Raw genomic sequence first — 18,107 nt, 5'->3', positions numbered from 1 at the left:
ACTCAACTCTGTGTCCTCTAACTCATTTCCATAAACACACACATAAAACTCAACTCTGTGGTTCTCTTGGCTGCGCGCGCTCTCTTTTTGTTTTCCGAATTTGTGTACCGCCCTTTTGTGTTGGCCCACCTTCGCTCATAAATTTAACTACTCGTACATCAATATTTAAATTTACATCCCGACTATTCGCTAGTGTGGGTTTCCCATGCTATCTCCATCCCTGCTAGTTTCAACCTTCCATTTTAATATCACTATTCCTTTCCCAGGCCGTCTGTTGCTTTGAAGTTCGCCGCCATCTTTCTGTTTCACTTAACACCTTTTCTTCCTAAGATCCCAAAACTTGCTATCACCGACAGCCAGACGCCAGTCTTAAATCTCATCGGAGCATTTGTCAAGTATTTACTACCCGTCTCGCCTCCAGGTGTTACCGATCAAAGGAATGTCCCGACAAACTCAGTCCTTTGCTGTATTGTTCTTTCAGAGCCATAATTATTCACACGTGCTCACTAACAGCCGCTACTGTTGCTTATTCCGGTGTGCTCTGAGTTGAAGCGCACCCCTTCTGCTACTAGTCATTTCTTTGTTTACTCCTCTCTCTTGTGACCTTGTCTAAATTTAATCCCTAGCGAGTGACCCATATTTTAAATAATATTTGTGACTGGTAAGGTATCGCCCCCCTATATTGCTATATCAAAAGCTTTACTTTTAATTAATCTTTCTTTTGTATAAAATATTTTACTTGTAAGATTTTATATCTTACAACGTGATACAAACTGTTTGTGATTATTAGATATGAACGTTGTTGCAATAAACGTGTTTGGATCATTAACGAATGTTATTTTGAAGCCAGAATTATCGTAAGCTGTTGGCAATTGAATTTCTCATAGCATGGAAAATATGACTAGTCTTGTTTTTTTTTTTTTTTTTAAATATATCTTAGATGCCTCAACAGCGAAACATTTAGAACTGCTTATCAATCTCCACAATCCTCGCTGTAGACATACGTTATACGGAATTCTGCATCACACCAAGACTGTGGGTGGAAGTCGATTGCTGAGAGCGAACGTCTTGCAACCTCCGTGCGACGTGTATACCATCAATACAAGACTGGACTGTGTCGCAGAGCTGACAGATGATGAGGAGCTGTTTTATGGTTTGCAAGTAAGTATGACTTTATATCGCTCTCAATGTCTAATGAATGTGACAGTTTATACTGAGAAAAATTATTTATAATGAAATAAAAATTAACCCCCGTAAAACTGAGAAGTAGAAGAAGAAGAAGAAATGCAGGATTGCTTTTCTATGATTAACGAAATAACTCATGGTACCAAACTATGCCCTCGCCCTGAAATTGGCAAACTAAATCCCGATCAAAGAGGTCTTGAAGAATCCATACAGCCTCCAATGGAAATCCAACGGACTTCTACAGTCGAGTGAAAAGTGGTGCATCCGCTATACCATTATCGATGGCTTTACATGACAACCTGTTCGGCACGATTCAGCTCCATCTGCCACTTTCGGTTTGGTCTGGGTTCGATCCCATCGATGACTGAAGGAATTTTTAAACTCTTCGTTCAAGGCTGTAATTAGTCGATCTCAAGCGGAGAGTATACGATTTTTCTCCATCAGCTAAACCGAGTTTTTCAACTCGCACGCGACATGCAAATTGGCTGCCAAGATACTTCATCAAATTTGACTATGAGCTTTGGGGCATAACCTTTCCAGTGGCCGTCGGTTGCTCATTTGGCAGAGCCTTGGACTGTCGTAGTGTGATGTGCAGTAGATGACCATAATCGCTTGCTCGACAGGTTGCTTCTTTGTTCGTTCTGTTTTATTTTTAAGGCCCGACTTGATGCGGACCAGCATCCAGACAGACGCAGACCGTACCAGTTAGCGTCTGTCTTTATTCTTTTATTTAATCTCTTAGATTTTTAATTTTTTTTATATCTTCACATATATTGGTAAAGAGGCCTGTGCGCTCTGGATTCATAAGGGCGTGTAGTGCATGACTGACACTACACGCCCTTATGTTCTACGTTCTTAATATGGAATCGTGCGAATACGATTCCATATACGAGACCCACTTCAACCATGAGTGTTGAGAATATTTTTCCTAAAACAGTATAATATAATCACGCAATGTGTATTATAGCATAATTTTAAGAAGCAATAAAATCAAAGAACCGAAATAAAACAAGTTTGTAAAACGGAATCATTAGTATAACATCTCATACTGTGAAATTCATTATGGATTGTGAATTTATGTATTATAATTATGCTTAAACATTGATAAATTTGAAATTTTATAAATCTTAGTAAATAAAAAGTAAATTATTTTCAGCATCCTTTTTTTTTATATATATTTAAATTTACGTGATTCTGTTTCAGACAGTGCTGGGTAGATTTTTGGATGTCGAACATATCTTGTCGCTGTGTGTTCAGATACCAAAACAGGAGAGCGTACGGGTTGCCGAACAAAAGATTACAAATATCATTTTTCTGAAGCATATTTTGGAATTAGTTGGTCCGCTTCATGAAGCTCTGAAACACGCTCAAAATCCCCTCTTTCAGACATATTACACGGTAAGTAGACATACTCGTATTACACGGTATGATTACCGCATTTTTCGGACAATAAGACGCACCGGCCATAACACGCACCTGTTTTAGAAGGCAATTTTGGGAAAAAATATTTTAATGCATAATTCACAAATGTTACTAAATAATACTCAGTGTAGAACAAAAATTTCACTCGTTGTAGGACAGCGAATTTTTTTTGCTGCAGTCCCATACGTCATTGTTAATGTTATGGCCTGAAATTTCACTTTCTTCAACGAGTGTATCATCTTCAGTCATCAAGGGCATTGCTAATTCAATATTTATAAGTCAAATGACTAGGTTTTCAAAATACGCCATTTTTTAAAAAAAAATGTTGATCGTGCATTACATAAGCGAATTTTTAAACTAAGTAGGAATTGGTGGGGATGGAAAAATTAAAAGGGAAGAGTGTAGAGTGTGTTTAGTGTCAAATCCAGGGGTTCCCCCCCCACCAGGGGTTTCCCCTGGACCAGGGGAAAGGCACCAGGGCTTTCCCCCCATCTTTGCGTTGCTTTCATTGTAGATGAACCAGTTCACTGGGAAGGCTAGAGATTTAAAAAGTGTGTGGATATTGTAAATGTGTAATGCCATGCACCATTGTTCCTCTGGCCATTTGGCCGCTGCACCCCTACTGAGGCTCAACGTTGCCCGCACTTCGTCCCGTGGAGGAGTACCAGGTACACCAGTATTTTAAGTAAGTACTCCTGCAGGTCCTGCCGCCTACTTTCCAAAGATTTCAGCGACTAGGACCTAAAAAAAAAAAAAAAATTATCGATTAATTTGGGGTGTCGCTTGAAATGAATAGGCCGAGATTGGGCAAAATTGTAAATTTGGACGAGATTAGATTTGATGCGTTCAGGCGTTTGCTTGTGTGCAGATAGAGTGGGGGAGGGAAGGCGGAAGACTGGGGGTATAGGCAGAAGAATGGAGACGATAGAGAAGATGTCTCCAGATGATTAGTGGGGATGCCCATGCCCCACCAGTAGAAGAGAGGATCGGCGGGGGGGAGCCAGGAGGATGTCTGCCCCCGGGGTATGTGGTTTAAAGTGAAACGAGCTAGAGTGCTCGATTCAGGTCGCCAATAAGGCTATTGGCAGCAATCTGCGTAGTGCGGATTCGGTGTGCTGCAGTCTGATCCTAGGATTATGGTCATTCATGTGGCATGGTTCGACGTCCATGTTTTCTTCAGTTAGATATAGAGTTGTGCGTCATTTTAGAGTGTCCAATTAGTTGTGACTGGGATTCTGTTCTCCGGAAGGGTGTGGTCTTAGTCCACCTGCCATTTTGTAGTTAGGTCAGTTGAGCCTTTTGCATGTGGTTGTTCCTTGCCTCAGGTTTGTAGTTGTCCAGATCCCCGTGTCGGATTTCTCCTATTCCTCTCGATTAGGTTGTTTGGTTCGCTTGTTGGGGTAGCAGGGTTCGGCGTCTCGCGAATAGTTCCTGTGAATATTCAGAAAAGGCGATGTATGTCTCCTTGCCTTCTAAGAGACGTTGTTTTTGGTCTTTCGGACCGTATTGTATTCTTGTGACCATTTGGCAGTGGAGGTCATCTATTGGTGGCGGTCATGCATAAGGTGCTGCCAGGTTTCTTGCTCGCCTCAGGTACAGTTGAGAACTTGGCCTTGATGGCGCCATGTCCTGTTAATATGTAGGTAGTGAATAAGCCTGGTGAATACCAGATCGGCGTCTTCGGTTGAAATCTGTTGAGGTTGAATTCCTCCTCAAAGTATTCAACTTTGAGGAGGAATTTTTTGGTGATTTGGCCCTTTTTGGAGGCATCCAGCGCGCCTGCCACACCTGCAGCAAGTGAACCTGGAGTCTTCTTTTTTCTGTAGCGTGGTTGTTTGCGGGGTTTGCAGTGAAATCCTGATGCAAGCTGTACCCCTGGTGAGCTCATAGAGCATGCCTCTTTTGACCACCTCAAGATCAAGGGGAAGGGCTCCTGCGATAATCTGTAGTGCGTGTGTATGCTCACCGTGCTGCAGGTGCGTGTAGCGGACAATAGCATAGTTCTGTGGGTGAAATCGAGGATCCTTAGGTTGACAGCAGTGCCAGCTTTTTTATACCATGTGCACCCGCTGCATATGTTACTATTGTCAGAAGTGCTGCCTTGTAGTACAGCTTCATTGTGCGTTGGTTTAATCCCCAGTCTCGCCGGGCGATTCTTTTAACCAGGGCAGTAGAAGCGTATCTTCCTTCTCAAGTGGTTGAGGTGTGGTTTTAACGACAGTTGCGTGTCGAGTATGAGTCCCAGATATTTGAGTTCTTTGCTGAATCGTATGGTTGTATTGCTTATTTTTATCTCTGGAGGTCTGCGTTTACTGTATCCAGCGTTCCCTTGAGGAGTATGGGGTTAGTTTTAGTCGGTGAGATTTGTAGCAAGTGAAGCTCGACCCAGTTTTGGAGGGTTTGTATGGCGTAGTTTGCCTGGGTCTCCAGCTGTAGTCTGGAGTTGGCTGCAATTGTCAAGACAAGGTCGTCCACGAAACCCAGGTCCTTGTTCAGGAAATCGTCCATCAGCAAGTTCCACATAGTTGGTCCCAGCATTGAGCCTCGTGGGCATCCTCTGTGGATTTGTCTTTGTATTGCCTTGTAGGAGGTGTTGACTTTGATCGTTCTGCCGGTGAGGTAGCTCCGAATAATGTTGTACAGGTTGCCGGGGACTCTGGCCTCTCGGAGCCGGCCCAGGACTCTCGACCACTATAGGGTGTCCAACGCCCCGGCAAAATCAATGGAAATAGACAGTAGGGCTTTTTTTTATCCGTCTCCAGTGCGTATGATTAGGCTTTGAAAGGCGTCAACGGTGGAGCGACCTTTTCGGAATCCATATTGGTTGGGTGAAGGTAGATTCGCTAGTTGGTAATAGTGTTGGATTCTTGCTAGTAGTAATCTTTCAAAAAGTTTACTGCAGATGGAGAGAAGGGCGATTGGTCTGTATGAAGATGGTTGTTCAGGTGGTTTGTTCGGATTTTTGATTATAAGTTATACATTGGCTATCTTCCAGTCGAGTGGGAACGATCCGTCTAGCATGCATCGGCTGAACAGTTGGAGCAATAGATCAGGGTCAATTTCAGTGACCTTCTTAATGATCTCCGGCTCCAGGAGATCCGGGCCCGGGAATTTTCTAGCAGTTATATGTGACGCAACCTGGACAAACCAAACTAAAAAAAAAAAAAAAAAAAAAAATGCTTTTTTGTTGTTGTTATAGGGTTTTAGGCACATCAGTAACTTACGTCATATTGCGCCTTATATAATATGTCTGTAAATTACGTGTGTTCTGTCATGCAATTTACAGACAGGTAGTCGCTGATGCGACTAAAATCTCACAACAACAACGACGTGTGTTTTGTGATTGATTTCTTGTTTACAGAACGCAGCAAAAATCTGGAGAAGTAGCTCTTTGAGCTTGTCCAAAAAATGTCTTATGGTCTGAAAATTATGGTAATTTCTTAGTTATACGGTATTTACTTTTTACAATGCCTTGCGGATTGGGCGATAAAATCTAATAAATTAAATAAAATTTTGTGGAACCGCGACTAACATACTAAAATTTAATATTTATTAAATTTTCTGTAAAAGTACTGCATCCTTGCATTTTTTCCGTGATCTCAATCTTTTATTTCTCAAATTCCTCATAATAAAAAAAATTTCTTTAATGTAAGTTATCTGGAAATCAGATCCTTTTAAAGCAATTAACTAAACTTTGCGCGCTTCATTTGGAAAACTAACAAATCATTTGTTCATTCGCGTAGTATAGCTTCTGGAACCTTAGAATTCTGACCTGCTTCGAAGAACTCATCTTAAACTCTTAATTAACACGCTTCATCCATAAAGATTTTTATTTGTTTATTTTCATCTCAAAAAAAAAACTTGCATTCCCTATCAAATGTTGCAAAATAATCTGCCTTAAAGTAATGAAACAAAATAAAATGAGACAGGGTTCATTGTTCGATTTTCTCAACCCGTACCTTGAAATTTGTTGCCCCTTGAACCTTAAAATAAAAATGAATGTTTTCTTATTAATGAGAAACCAATTTGTAATTTTAATTATGAAACTACTTCATTCTCGGTTAGATAAATGATCAGTGTGCTTTTCATTTTTAATGAAATTTAAGGTTTTTAATACGATTTAAATATTGTATTATCTTTTATATTTAGTATTCTTTTATATTTTTAGGCACTGGCAGACCCGCGATTTGAGGAGTTGTTGGAAAAAATTCACGAAGTCATTCACGATGACACACGTTACCAGAAAGGGATACTAAATATGCGCACACAGAAATGTTTCGCCATTAAGGTACGCACTAATACTTTACATTCGTATGGATGAAGAGAATTTCACTCTTTTGTTAGTTTCTCCAATTTGTGCAGTTTCTCCAATTATATTACTCAGTAAAGAGTATAATAGATATCCTGCAAGTTTCTTAATATAACCGAAAATTGTACAACTTCTTTTTGAATCTCATAATTCTTAGTTTAACTGTTGTTTTTCAAATTACGTGTATTTATGTCGGTTTTATGGGCTGTGGGATGAAAACTCTCCTACCAACTGTGCTAACCACGAGGGGAGGGCCGGAGCCCCAGTGATTGCTACCAAGGAAATTCAATGATTTCATGATCTTTTATGATGCAGCCTTTAAAAGGAGAAGCACCATTCAAAGCAGGCTAGGAAATTTGACCTAGAGCAGAATACCATTCCATCCTTGCTGACCCCCGACTTCATTCAGGAATGAGATTAATCCCACGCTGACAGAGCGAACAGACTTCTTCGCTCGCTCTGTCAGCATGGGATCTTTTCTGACCTTTGGAACAGCAGCTATGAGATAGGCCTCTACCAACAGAACACTAACTAACCATTGGCGTTGCTCTGGGGCCAGGATTTTTTACTGGCTGTGGCATACACGCAGTGTTGCCATTTTAGCGGTTTTCCCGCTAGATTTAGCGGAATTGCTTCAGGTTTAGCGGATAAAAATATGAAATAGCGGATAGCGGATTTTTTAGCGGGAAGAGTATAAATGTTTAGCATTTTATGTATTTTGGCAATGTAACATTTATATTAAGAAATATTAAATTAATTGTTTAATTAATTATTTAATTAACAATAAAAATAATTCATAATTGAAATAGTAGGGATATCATATTTCATAGTTTTTTTTTTATAAAGCGAAGAATCGGTTTTATATTATTCTGGATTTCCCTGAGGAGAACCCCAACAATTTTACGTAGTTACGCTCGCGGTCAAACGACCTGATCATTGGGTCATGGCTTTAAATTGTTGAATCAAATCTAAAATTGTGGAAAAAATTCTAATGACGCCTTTTTTTGAAACAGCGAAGGAATGGCATTCGATAATTTTTCTTCGTCGTATTTGTTTGCCTTCCAAGAAATGCGATCCGAATTACCGACATCTCTTTCAACGTTTCTAATAACCACAGAGCAATAAGTAATAAGAGTAATAAGTAATAATTATTTCTAATAACCACAGTGTAATAATATCTTAGTATAGTCAGTCCTCGTATAGCACGATAGTTGTATTCCTAGAAACCCTCGTGCAATGCAAAATCGTGCGTTTAGTAAATCCACCAGCCGACAAAATCAATTCAAATATTTATACAGGGCCATAAACGATGGTGCAGATCTGAAAAAGATAGTGCATTCATGTCAAACAAGGTGGTTATCCATTGAAGTTGCTATAACAAGAATTTTAGAACAGTATATTGAATTAAAAGCCCATTTTGAAATAACTCGTTTGACAAATGTTATACTGCAGAACTTCTTTATTCAATGTTCAAAGATGAAAGTAATTTAGCATATCTTTTATTTTAAAACCTATCTTATCTGAAGTACAAAGAATAAACAAATCTTTTGAATCAAATACTGCCGATCCTACATTATTACTACATGATTTAAACATGCTATTGTCGATGATTGCCAATAAAATGGTTTTACCAAATACATATATTGAAAGGATAGAAGAGGACATTAATAATTATTTAGACCCTAAGCCATATTTAGGTTACCAATTTGAAAGAAAAATAAATGAATTAATAATGAATAAACTTATCACAACAACAACAGATGAAATGGCAATAAGAGAGAGAGAGAGAGAGAGAGAGAGAGATGCCGTAATTTCTTGATTGATTTGTGTCAACAATTAAAACAACGCCTTCCGAACAACATAAAAGAATTAGAAAAAATGTCATTAATCTCAATTAACAATATATAAAAGCAACAAAAAGAACCACTGATAAATTTATTACAAAATTTAAAATTGTCTGAAGTAGAAATTGAAAAAATTGAGCAACAGTATACTCAGCATGAATTGTTGAGGAGGCTGCCATCCTGCAGTGGGTTGATAATGGCTGCACTTTACTTTTACTTTTTTTATATAAACATTACTCTCGTTAAATGGGAAAACATCAACAATACAATGAAGTTTTACTCAGAAGTTTCGAAATATCGAGATGCAAGCGGTAAAAATCCATTTAAAAAAATTAGCGAATTTGCATTGGGTATTTTAATTTTGCCATTATCCAATGCAGATGTGGAAAGAATATTCAGCAACTTAAATCTAGTAAAAAACAAAACACGCAACAGAATGAGTGTTGGCACGGTTAATGCAATCTTATCAGTACGATACGGGCTCAAAAGAGTTGAAAAGTGTTGTAAAAATTATGTTTTACCTGAAGAAGTGCTTCGCAAAATAGGTACACAAGAAGCATATGATGAGGCGGTATTGAATTTCGAAATTTAGATTTTTAGATATTGATTTTATATTAAAAACAGAAAAATAAATAACTATTTATATGTACTGTTTGTTTGTTTTTATTCACTACAAAGTACAAACAAATGAAAATTTAAAAAATTTGGCGGGTCAAGTGCTAAAAATAGCGGATTTTGAGTATGCGGCTAGCGGGAAATATTATTAAGAGTTGGCAACACTGCATACACGCTCCACCCGGTGTGAGGAGGAATTCCACTGTGCTAACAACGAGGGCTAAAATTGTACACTGGTGTGCAAAATTTAAGGACTAGTCAGGTTTTCACCTGTCGCTTCTCATAGGAGTGGCCTGAATATGGGAAAAGCATACCACAGGAACTTCGTGAGGTACAGAAATGATAAAGGAAACAACACCGACATAACAACGAAAAAAAAACGGTACAGAGGGACTTTATTCAAAAATGGCAACATAGCATTGGCTGCCATGATACAGTTGCATCACTGCCAAAGGTAGAACAAAGGGAAGAGGTGGTCCTCAATAGGAGATATGGCTACCCCTAATGTCGATGCAGGCTTTGCACCGCCTGTACATATTTAGAACAATGTTGTTGATAAGTTCTTGCGGTAACATCGTCCGTTCCTCTGTCAGCGCCATCTTCAGCTGGCGAAAATTTTCTGGTGGGTGTGGACGTACCGCTAGGCGTCTCCCCAGAGCGTCCCATATGTGTTCGATGGGATTTAGATCGGTGGAACGGGCAGGCTAATCCATACGAACCGAACAATGTACTCACTTTCCAAACACATATCACAGCTGCAGTTCGATGGGGGTGTTGCGTTATCATCCATAAACACAAACTCGGGGCCAATGGCACCTCGGAACAGATGCACATGGGGAAGGATTACCTCAGTACAGAAGCGTGCACCAGTTACAGTACCGCCTTCCAGTATCTGGAGTTGTGTATGTCCATCCCAGATAACGCCTCCCCAGACGAGAACACCTCGACCTCCATATCGATACCTTTCAGTGATGTTTCCGGAGTGATACCGTGTGCCAGCCTCTTGCCAGATTAGCTGACGTTCAGTTCCTGCTGAGACTGAATTTACTCTCGTCAGTAAAGAGTACCCTAAGTAAAGATTTTGTGGTTGTAACCTTTAGAAATAGTGTTGGTCCTTAAGTTTTGCACACCGTCCGAGGTGCTCTGATTGAGGTGTATAAGGCCTTGCGAGGTGATCTGATTGAGATGTATAAGGCCTTGCGAGGTTATCTGATTGAGGTTTATAAGGCCTTGAATGGTTTGAGCAGGCTGATGGGATTCTTGCTGTTGCTCAGATTCCGCAACTGAGGCGTCATAAATTCAAATTGAGGAAAGACAGTTGTAGAATAGATGTGCGGAAATTTGCCTTTAGCCAGTGGGTGGTTGATTGCCGGAACAAACTTCCATCGGTCATTGGGGAAGTTAATAGGTTAAATAGATCCAAGGAAGAAAATATCAAGAAGTACTCAGACCTAAGACAGGAAGTCAAAGATATGTGGCATATGGAACAAGTAATGACCATCCCAATCAATATGTCAACCACCGGCAACCACCAAAGAGCCTCCATAAGAAACTAGCAACAATAGGCCTCTCAGAGAACACTTACATGGAACTCCAGAAAGCCGCGATCCTGAACAGTTGTTGAACTGTAAGAGAGTTCCTCGACCAACAATAATAATGATAATACCCCGACACAAAAAAAACACCCCATGCACTTGGTACCAGTATCCATCAAGCGGCGGAAAAATCCCATAAAAAAGGAAAAAACGTGTTTATGTAAATATATTTGTAAAAACAAATTTACACTTCGGTCCTTTTATTTATTAATTTCCTCTGAACAGAAGCCATTCTTGGTGTTCTAGAGATTAATGATTGTCTATATAAAACAACTGCGTTAGTAATCACTTCATTTCTTTTAGCCAAATATCAATGGATTGCTGGATGTAGCCAGAAGAATTTACGCGGAAACAGTAGACGATGTTGCCGGTAAGTTCAGTTGTTCGAAATATTTATAAAATGATATATTTATAGTAAATATTTATGTTCTGATGTGATAAATGTTAAGGTACAAAAAAAAAAAAAAAAAAAGAAAGAAAAAGATAGTAAATGTAAATTTTTCCAACAGGTATAGTAATTTTATTAGACTAATCCAGCGGTTCCCAAACTTTTTTGACTCGCGAACCCCTTTGAATGTAATATTTTTTTATCGCGAACCCCCTTGAATGTAATATTTTTTTTATCGCGAATCACTAAGCCTGTACTCTGAAATCGTATAATATTTCCGAATTTTTATTATAAAATATTTCCAATACTACGTTTTTATAAGCGACATTGCATAATAATAAAAATTATTATTAAGTATTATTTATGTTTTGTAAAGCTGTTATTAATAAGTCCAAACTAGATTTGGAACAGGCTAAGAGTAGAAAACTTGCTTTTAGTCCAAATAGTAGCTGGGCATTCTGGTCTCTTGCCAAAGCTATTGGCCGCAATTTTTGCCCATCTCTGTTTCCACCTCTGAAAAAAAAAACAGATGGTTCTGTTTCCACATCAGCCAAAGATAAAGCTGACCTGCTAGCATCCTATTTTCCTTCCAACTCATGTATTGATGATCTTGGTAAATCACCTCAATCCATTCCCAGTACAATGCCTCCTTTGGACTTCTGTCAAAAGGAGGTCAGAAGGATTTTGATGAATATGATGCTAAGAAAACTCCAGGTCCTGATGATATTTCTCCACTTGTTCTCTAAACCTGCGCTCTTGAACTTACTCCTGTTTTGTGGCATCTTTTTTCACTTTCTTATTCCAAAGGTGTTTTTTCTTCTGCTTGGAAATTTGCTCATATCCAACCAGTTCCTAAAAAGGGTGATAAATCCCTTCCATCCAATTATCGTCCCATTGCGATTACTTCTGCTCTTTCTAAAGTAATGGAGAAATCAATTAACCGCCAACTCTTAAAACTATCTGGAAATCTTTCATCTGATCAACGATCGCCAGTATGGATTCCATCAGTGTCGTTCCACAGGTGATATTCTGACTTATATTGCCAATCTATAGACAAATAAATTCAATGGAAAAGTTTGGTGAAACTGAAGCCATTTCTCTTGACATTTCAAAGACTTGGTCGTGTTTGGCATAAAGATCTTCTAAATAACTTCCATCCTATGATTTGCCAGCTGTTCCTTGTAACGGGGTATCCAGTTTTCTGTCTAACCGCTCACTGCAGGTGATGATAGACGGCTCTCTGTTTTCTAACTTCTCCATTAATGCTGGTGTTCCCCAAGGTTAATCTCTTTCTCCCACCCTTTTCCTCTTGTATATTAATGACCTTAATGACCTTCTTCCATTGACCGGAAATCCTATCCATAGTTTTGCTATGGATAGGATTTCCTATCCATAGCATTCCACCATTGCATTCCACCTTGCAGTTTAAGAAACCTTGCCCTGCTCAAACAGCTTCAACTTCTCGAGTATTCACTGCCAATTCCTTAAATGCTGATCTCCAGTGGGGCAAAGATAACTTAATGTCAATCCTTCTAAAACTGAGTCCTGTCTTATATCTCGCAAAAAGGATTCGTCTGCTCCTATGCTTATCTTTGATGACTCTCCGATTTTTAGGCAAGATCTTGGGGATTACCCTGACTTCTAATCTCTCTTGGCATAAAGCACATTACAAATATTGCTTCCTCTGCATCTAAAAAATTTGGTTTTCTCTTTTTCTCTCAGCGTTACTTTTCTTCCAAACAGTTGTTGACTCTGTAGAAATCGCAAATCCGCCCTACCATGGAATATTGTTCCTACATCTGGGGCGGTGCCCCCAAAACCTCTCTCAGGCTTCTTGATTCCATTCAAAAGAGGGCATTTAGGCTAATTGATGTCTCATCTCTAACAGAGTCTCTCCACTCTCTGTCTCATAGACTTTCTGTTTCTGTTGCATGTCTTTTCTATAGACTCTTGCATGGCATCTGAATTGGCTTCTATAATTCCTGCTCTCTCCTTCAAAGCAGTCCGAACACGTTCCGCACCAGTCAACATCATTTTGCTGTCCAAGTTCAAACTCACAGAATCAACTTTTCATCTTCCGCATTTATTCATTTAACTTCTGTTTTCTGGAACCACCTTCCTTCATACGTATTTCCTGAAAATTACATTACAATCTAGAGAAGTTCAAGTTTAATGTCAACAAGTATTTTCTTTCAACTTTTCAACCCATTCACGATACTAGGTACTATAGCTTCTACTAAAAAAAAAAAAAAAAAGTACCTTACATAACAATGATCCTTGAGAATGAAAAAAAATTTAGTATGGAAAACATATTTATTTAACATGATATACTGTAAGATAGTAAACTAATTATAAGGAATTATGGGAGATGTGGTTTCTTTCTTTGGCAATTTTTACTTTTTATTTATTTTTTTTTTTACTTTATTGTTTATTATTAGTTATATTTTGTAGTTTACAATAATATACATATGTAAATCTAAGCAGACGCCATTACAGAATTTTTATTGCGAACATCCAGGGATCCAAGAACCACCAGTTGGTAACTGCTGGACTAATCGAAACTTCCAGGACCTATAAGTCGTTGCTTCCGATTATAATTTTTAAATCCTTAATATTTCGCTATAGTAATTGCATCATAATCAAATTAAAATCTGCGAATTGGACAAGACAAAAATCTAGAGAAGCACGGTACCGAGAACAGATCCTCATGTGCGCCTTTTTAGGGTTGCGGTTGGCCCAGATTTTCTTTTCATGCACGACAACGGCACTGCACGTAGAGCTCAAGGAATGGAGGAATATATTGAAACCGAAGATATCCAACGACTGGCGTGGCCAGCACAATCACAGACTTAAATCCGATCGAACATTTGTGGGATACCTTTGGACATCGCATTGCACGTCGACAGCCAACTTCATTCACTTGCTAAGCTAAGGTCTGCGCTTATGGAAGAATGGGATTTGTTTCCACAGAATCTTATAGGCACCCTTATATTGAGTTCACCGCTGTCAGGCCAGTTTAGCTGTTGAAGGGGATCAAACGCCATATCGATGCCATGTGACCATATTTTCGAGCATTTTGTATCGACTTCTGTAATGTAACCGTTTTGGTAATTCTTATACAACCCCTATAAATGTCCCATATACCTGCCCTAAGTTTCTCGCTGTCTCCTCATTTCATCGTTATTCAATGGTACACCACCATAAAAATTTTGTCCTGCTTTATTGCAATCTTTACGAGCTATACCGCGTTTTTTATGTGTTTTGTTAATTTTGTCGAGCAGTGTAGAAATGCATATCGAGGCACATCATATTTTTGATTACTTATTATCAAAATAGGGTAGAATCTCATAAAGCGGCATTTTTGGGGACATAGCACGTAACACTTAACACAAGAAGAGAGATTTCCTCCACAAATGATTCCACGCTTTGTGTCCAAATCTGCAGTATATGCGACGATGTTATAACCGGAGGCCACTATATTATTTAAATGTCATAAGAAATTTAAATATACAGGGTGTTTCAGTTAAACGTTTCAGAACTTCTAAGAGGGGTAGGGTACATCCTGACAACTCGAAATCATATAGCAATGTGGGGTCGGAAATGCTTTCCTGAAGCGGTGTTGTACACAGAAGCACCATAAAGAAAAGAGACCGTAAGTGAGAAATCGTTTTAATAATACATGAAAAGAAGCAAAAGGTACATGGATTAAAGTAAGTGTTCGAAGTTTCTTCCACGGGCTACAATGCACGCCTCACATCTCCGACGCATGGACATCCGAACATTCTGGAATACTACAGGCGAATTTCGAATTTCTTCGGCAGCAACTGCGATTCTTGCAACCAGCTCCTCAGCATTGTCAACAGGGGTGTCATAAACTAGCGATTTCATATGACCCCAGAAATAAAAATCAAGACATGATAGGTCGGGTGACCGAGCAGGCCAACGCACGGGACCACCACGTCCGATCCACTGTTGACCAAATGTGACATCCAGGTAGTTACGAACATCTCCGCTATAATGGGCAGGGGCTCCATCGTGTTGGAACCACATTGTCTGTTGCGTCGATGCAGAAATCTGTTCATCTCTCAAAAGTTGTGGCAATACTTGCTGCAGAAAGATCAAGTAGATAGGTCCGGTTAGACGACACGGTAACAGGTAAGGTCCGATGAGGTGATCTCCCATAATACCGGCCCATACATTGACCGAAAATCGAATCTGTGCTGCACGACATCGTATTGCATGCGGGTTCTCGACCGCCCAGATATGGTCGTTATGCGTGTTGAAAATTCCTTCCCTTGTGAAGGATGCCTCATCGGAAAACAACACTTCAGCAGGAAAAAGGGGATTTGTAGCACATTTTCCAAGGTACCACTGTGCGAAAGCAATACGAGGTGCATAATCCTCCGGTTGCTGTGTCTGGACACGCCGCACGTGAAACGGATGCATGTCTTGTTCTCGGAGAATCCTCCAGACGCTGCAATGGGAAACCCCGACTGCGTTTGCTAGACTTCGTGTACTCGTTCTTGGATTCCCCTGTACATGCTGCAGCACATTCTGTTCGACGGCTGGAGTCCGTGCTGTTCTTACCCTGTCCCTGTCAGCTCTTTCAAATGAACCTCTCTCAGCTAACCTCTGGTGCAGTCTTGCAAAGAAATTATGACTGGGAATACGCCTCGTCGGATATCGTTCCGCGTACAAACGCTGTGCGGCTGGCCCACTACAATTTGCAGCCCCGTACGCCAAATGCATATCGGCTAACTCTGCGTTCGTGTAATCATCCATCCTACTAACTTGGCGTTCTTGTTCAAGAAATTCGAAATTCGCCTGGAGTATTCCAGAATGTTCGGATGTCCATGCGTCGGAGATGTGAGGCGTGCATTGTAGCCCGTGGAAGAAACTTGGAACACTTACTTTAATCCATGTACCTTTTGCTTCTTTTCATGTATTATTAAAACGATTTCTCACTTACGGTCTCTTTTCTTTTTATGGTGCTTCTGTGTGCAACACCGCTTCAGGAAAGCATTTCCGACCCCACATTGCTATATGATTTCGAGTTGTCAGGATGTACCCTACCCCTCTTAGAAGTTCTGAAACGTTTAACTGAAACACCCTGTATATCGAAGTTTGTTTCGCGTATACGGAGGACTTCACAAATTAATCAGTAAATTTCAATATGTTGGCTAGTCTGGAATTTGAATTCTGTCGATAACTAGAGAAGATCAAGCAATTGGTCAAACTCTACCGATCCCTTTGTCTGAAAAGATATATTCGCACAAACCGTAAATACAGTAACACTACTGTATTTACTATTATAGTTTACCGAATTCGAACCTGGGCCTTTACCACCTTGTATGGGGAGGACGGTGGTTATAACTATCTGCGCGGATTCAATAGGTGGGATGAAAAACTTTCTTCAATATTGCAAGGTAACGCTTGCCATTGACTGTTGCTTTAAGAAAGAATCAATTATGCTGACTTCTTAGGAGCGAAGAGTGTATTTCTTTTAATTGAAGTATCTTTTATGTCGCCAGATGTCTTGAGACTAGTTTTTATATTAATTTGGAAAGTTGCCTCATTTGTAAAAGAAGCCCAGGAGAATTTTGGATTTTTGTTTTGGGCTGACAGAATTCTAAACTCCCATTGTCTTCTCGATGTAACATTTGATACAATTAAACATTATAAACACATTCATGCAATTTCATTTTGAGAATTTTACACATTGTTTAATGTGAGATTCGGTAAAATGGTTGTTTGGTTGGAATAATATTAAATATGATGGAGAACTTAGACGTACAACCGACTTGAAAACTATAATCGCAAAGTTCTCGTGAAATTTATGTTACCCCATCTTCGACATGTGTGTTTGGGGGAGGGGGGAGTGTTGTTCTTCTGTGTTCCAATAATATTTACCCAATTACTCAACAATTTGCTCAATTGCTATCAAGGTAAAATTTAGTGTAAATTATTTGTAATAGCAAAACTTCATTAAAATAATTTGCTAATAGTTGAAATTCATGAAAATATTGATGAAAAACGAATGTTTATATTTATTTATTTTTAGAAACGGTAAACCAACTTGGAGAAATTCATCATTTACCTTTACGTACTGGTTATAGCAATCTTCGAGGTTTTTATATTCAGCTTGCACTCACCGGTAAATTTCAGAGACCTGATTTTCAACTTCCTCCTGAATTTATGAAGGTGGTTAAGTCAAAGTCATCATTATCTTTTACAACAGACAGTTTGGTACGTTTAAAGATTTAGTTTTATTATGCGTGAACATTGTAATATTTAAGGTGGAACTGTTTGTCTAAAAAGAGAGGAATTTCAAAGAGCAATGATATTGAGTAACAGTGAATTTGGAGATGTTTTCTGATTTTATGGAAATCACAATCTCAGTTTCAAAAACCATCATAATTATAAAGTTTCATATGTACGAGGGGTGATCATTTAATTCGTGGACTGATGCAAGATTTTATGTTTACTGCGCAAACTTTCCATAACTGCTTCTAGAGGCGATCTTCCTGATCGTTTCTGAGCAGACTCTGTGTGCGCATGTCGGTACTTGTTGAGCTAGTGTTGCGTGAAGAGAGTTTTTTTAGCCGTGTGCCACTGAAAACATGGTTTTTTTCATCCAGGCAAATCGGAATATATCAAACCAGAAACCTGTTTTCAGTAATGATTAGAAGACACCATTAGAAGGTGCACTGAGTGGACAGAAATCATGGGATACCTACCTAGTAACGGGC

General features: G+C 39.2%; 1 protein-coding gene across 1 annotated transcript in view; it reads left to right on the top strand.

Annotated features, from left to right (window-relative positions):
- The window catches only part of LOC150075916 (mutS protein homolog 4-like), a 61,602-nt gene that overhangs the window by 15,122 nt on the left and 28,373 nt on the right, over window positions 1–18,107 (top strand). The window contains exons 4-8 of the mRNA XM_090387210.1: window positions 941–1,161; window positions 2,389–2,583; window positions 6,776–6,895; window positions 11,274–11,340; window positions 17,420–17,604. Of these exons, the coding sequence (XP_090243336.1) occupies window positions 941–1,161; window positions 2,389–2,583; window positions 6,776–6,895; window positions 11,274–11,340; window positions 17,420–17,604 (788 nt within the window). The remainder of the gene's footprint in view (window positions 1–940; window positions 1,162–2,388; window positions 2,584–6,775; window positions 6,896–11,273; window positions 11,341–17,419; window positions 17,605–18,107) is intronic.

Source organism: Mastigoproctus giganteus, chromosome 13 (genome assembly GCF_048544385.1).
Source record: "Mastigoproctus giganteus isolate SK-2022 chromosome 13, ASM4854438v1, whole genome shotgun sequence".
NCBI lineage: Eukaryota > Metazoa > Arthropoda > Arachnida > Uropygi > Thelyphonidae > Mastigoproctus > Mastigoproctus giganteus.
This window is presented reverse-complemented; position numbering and strand designations above follow the sequence as displayed.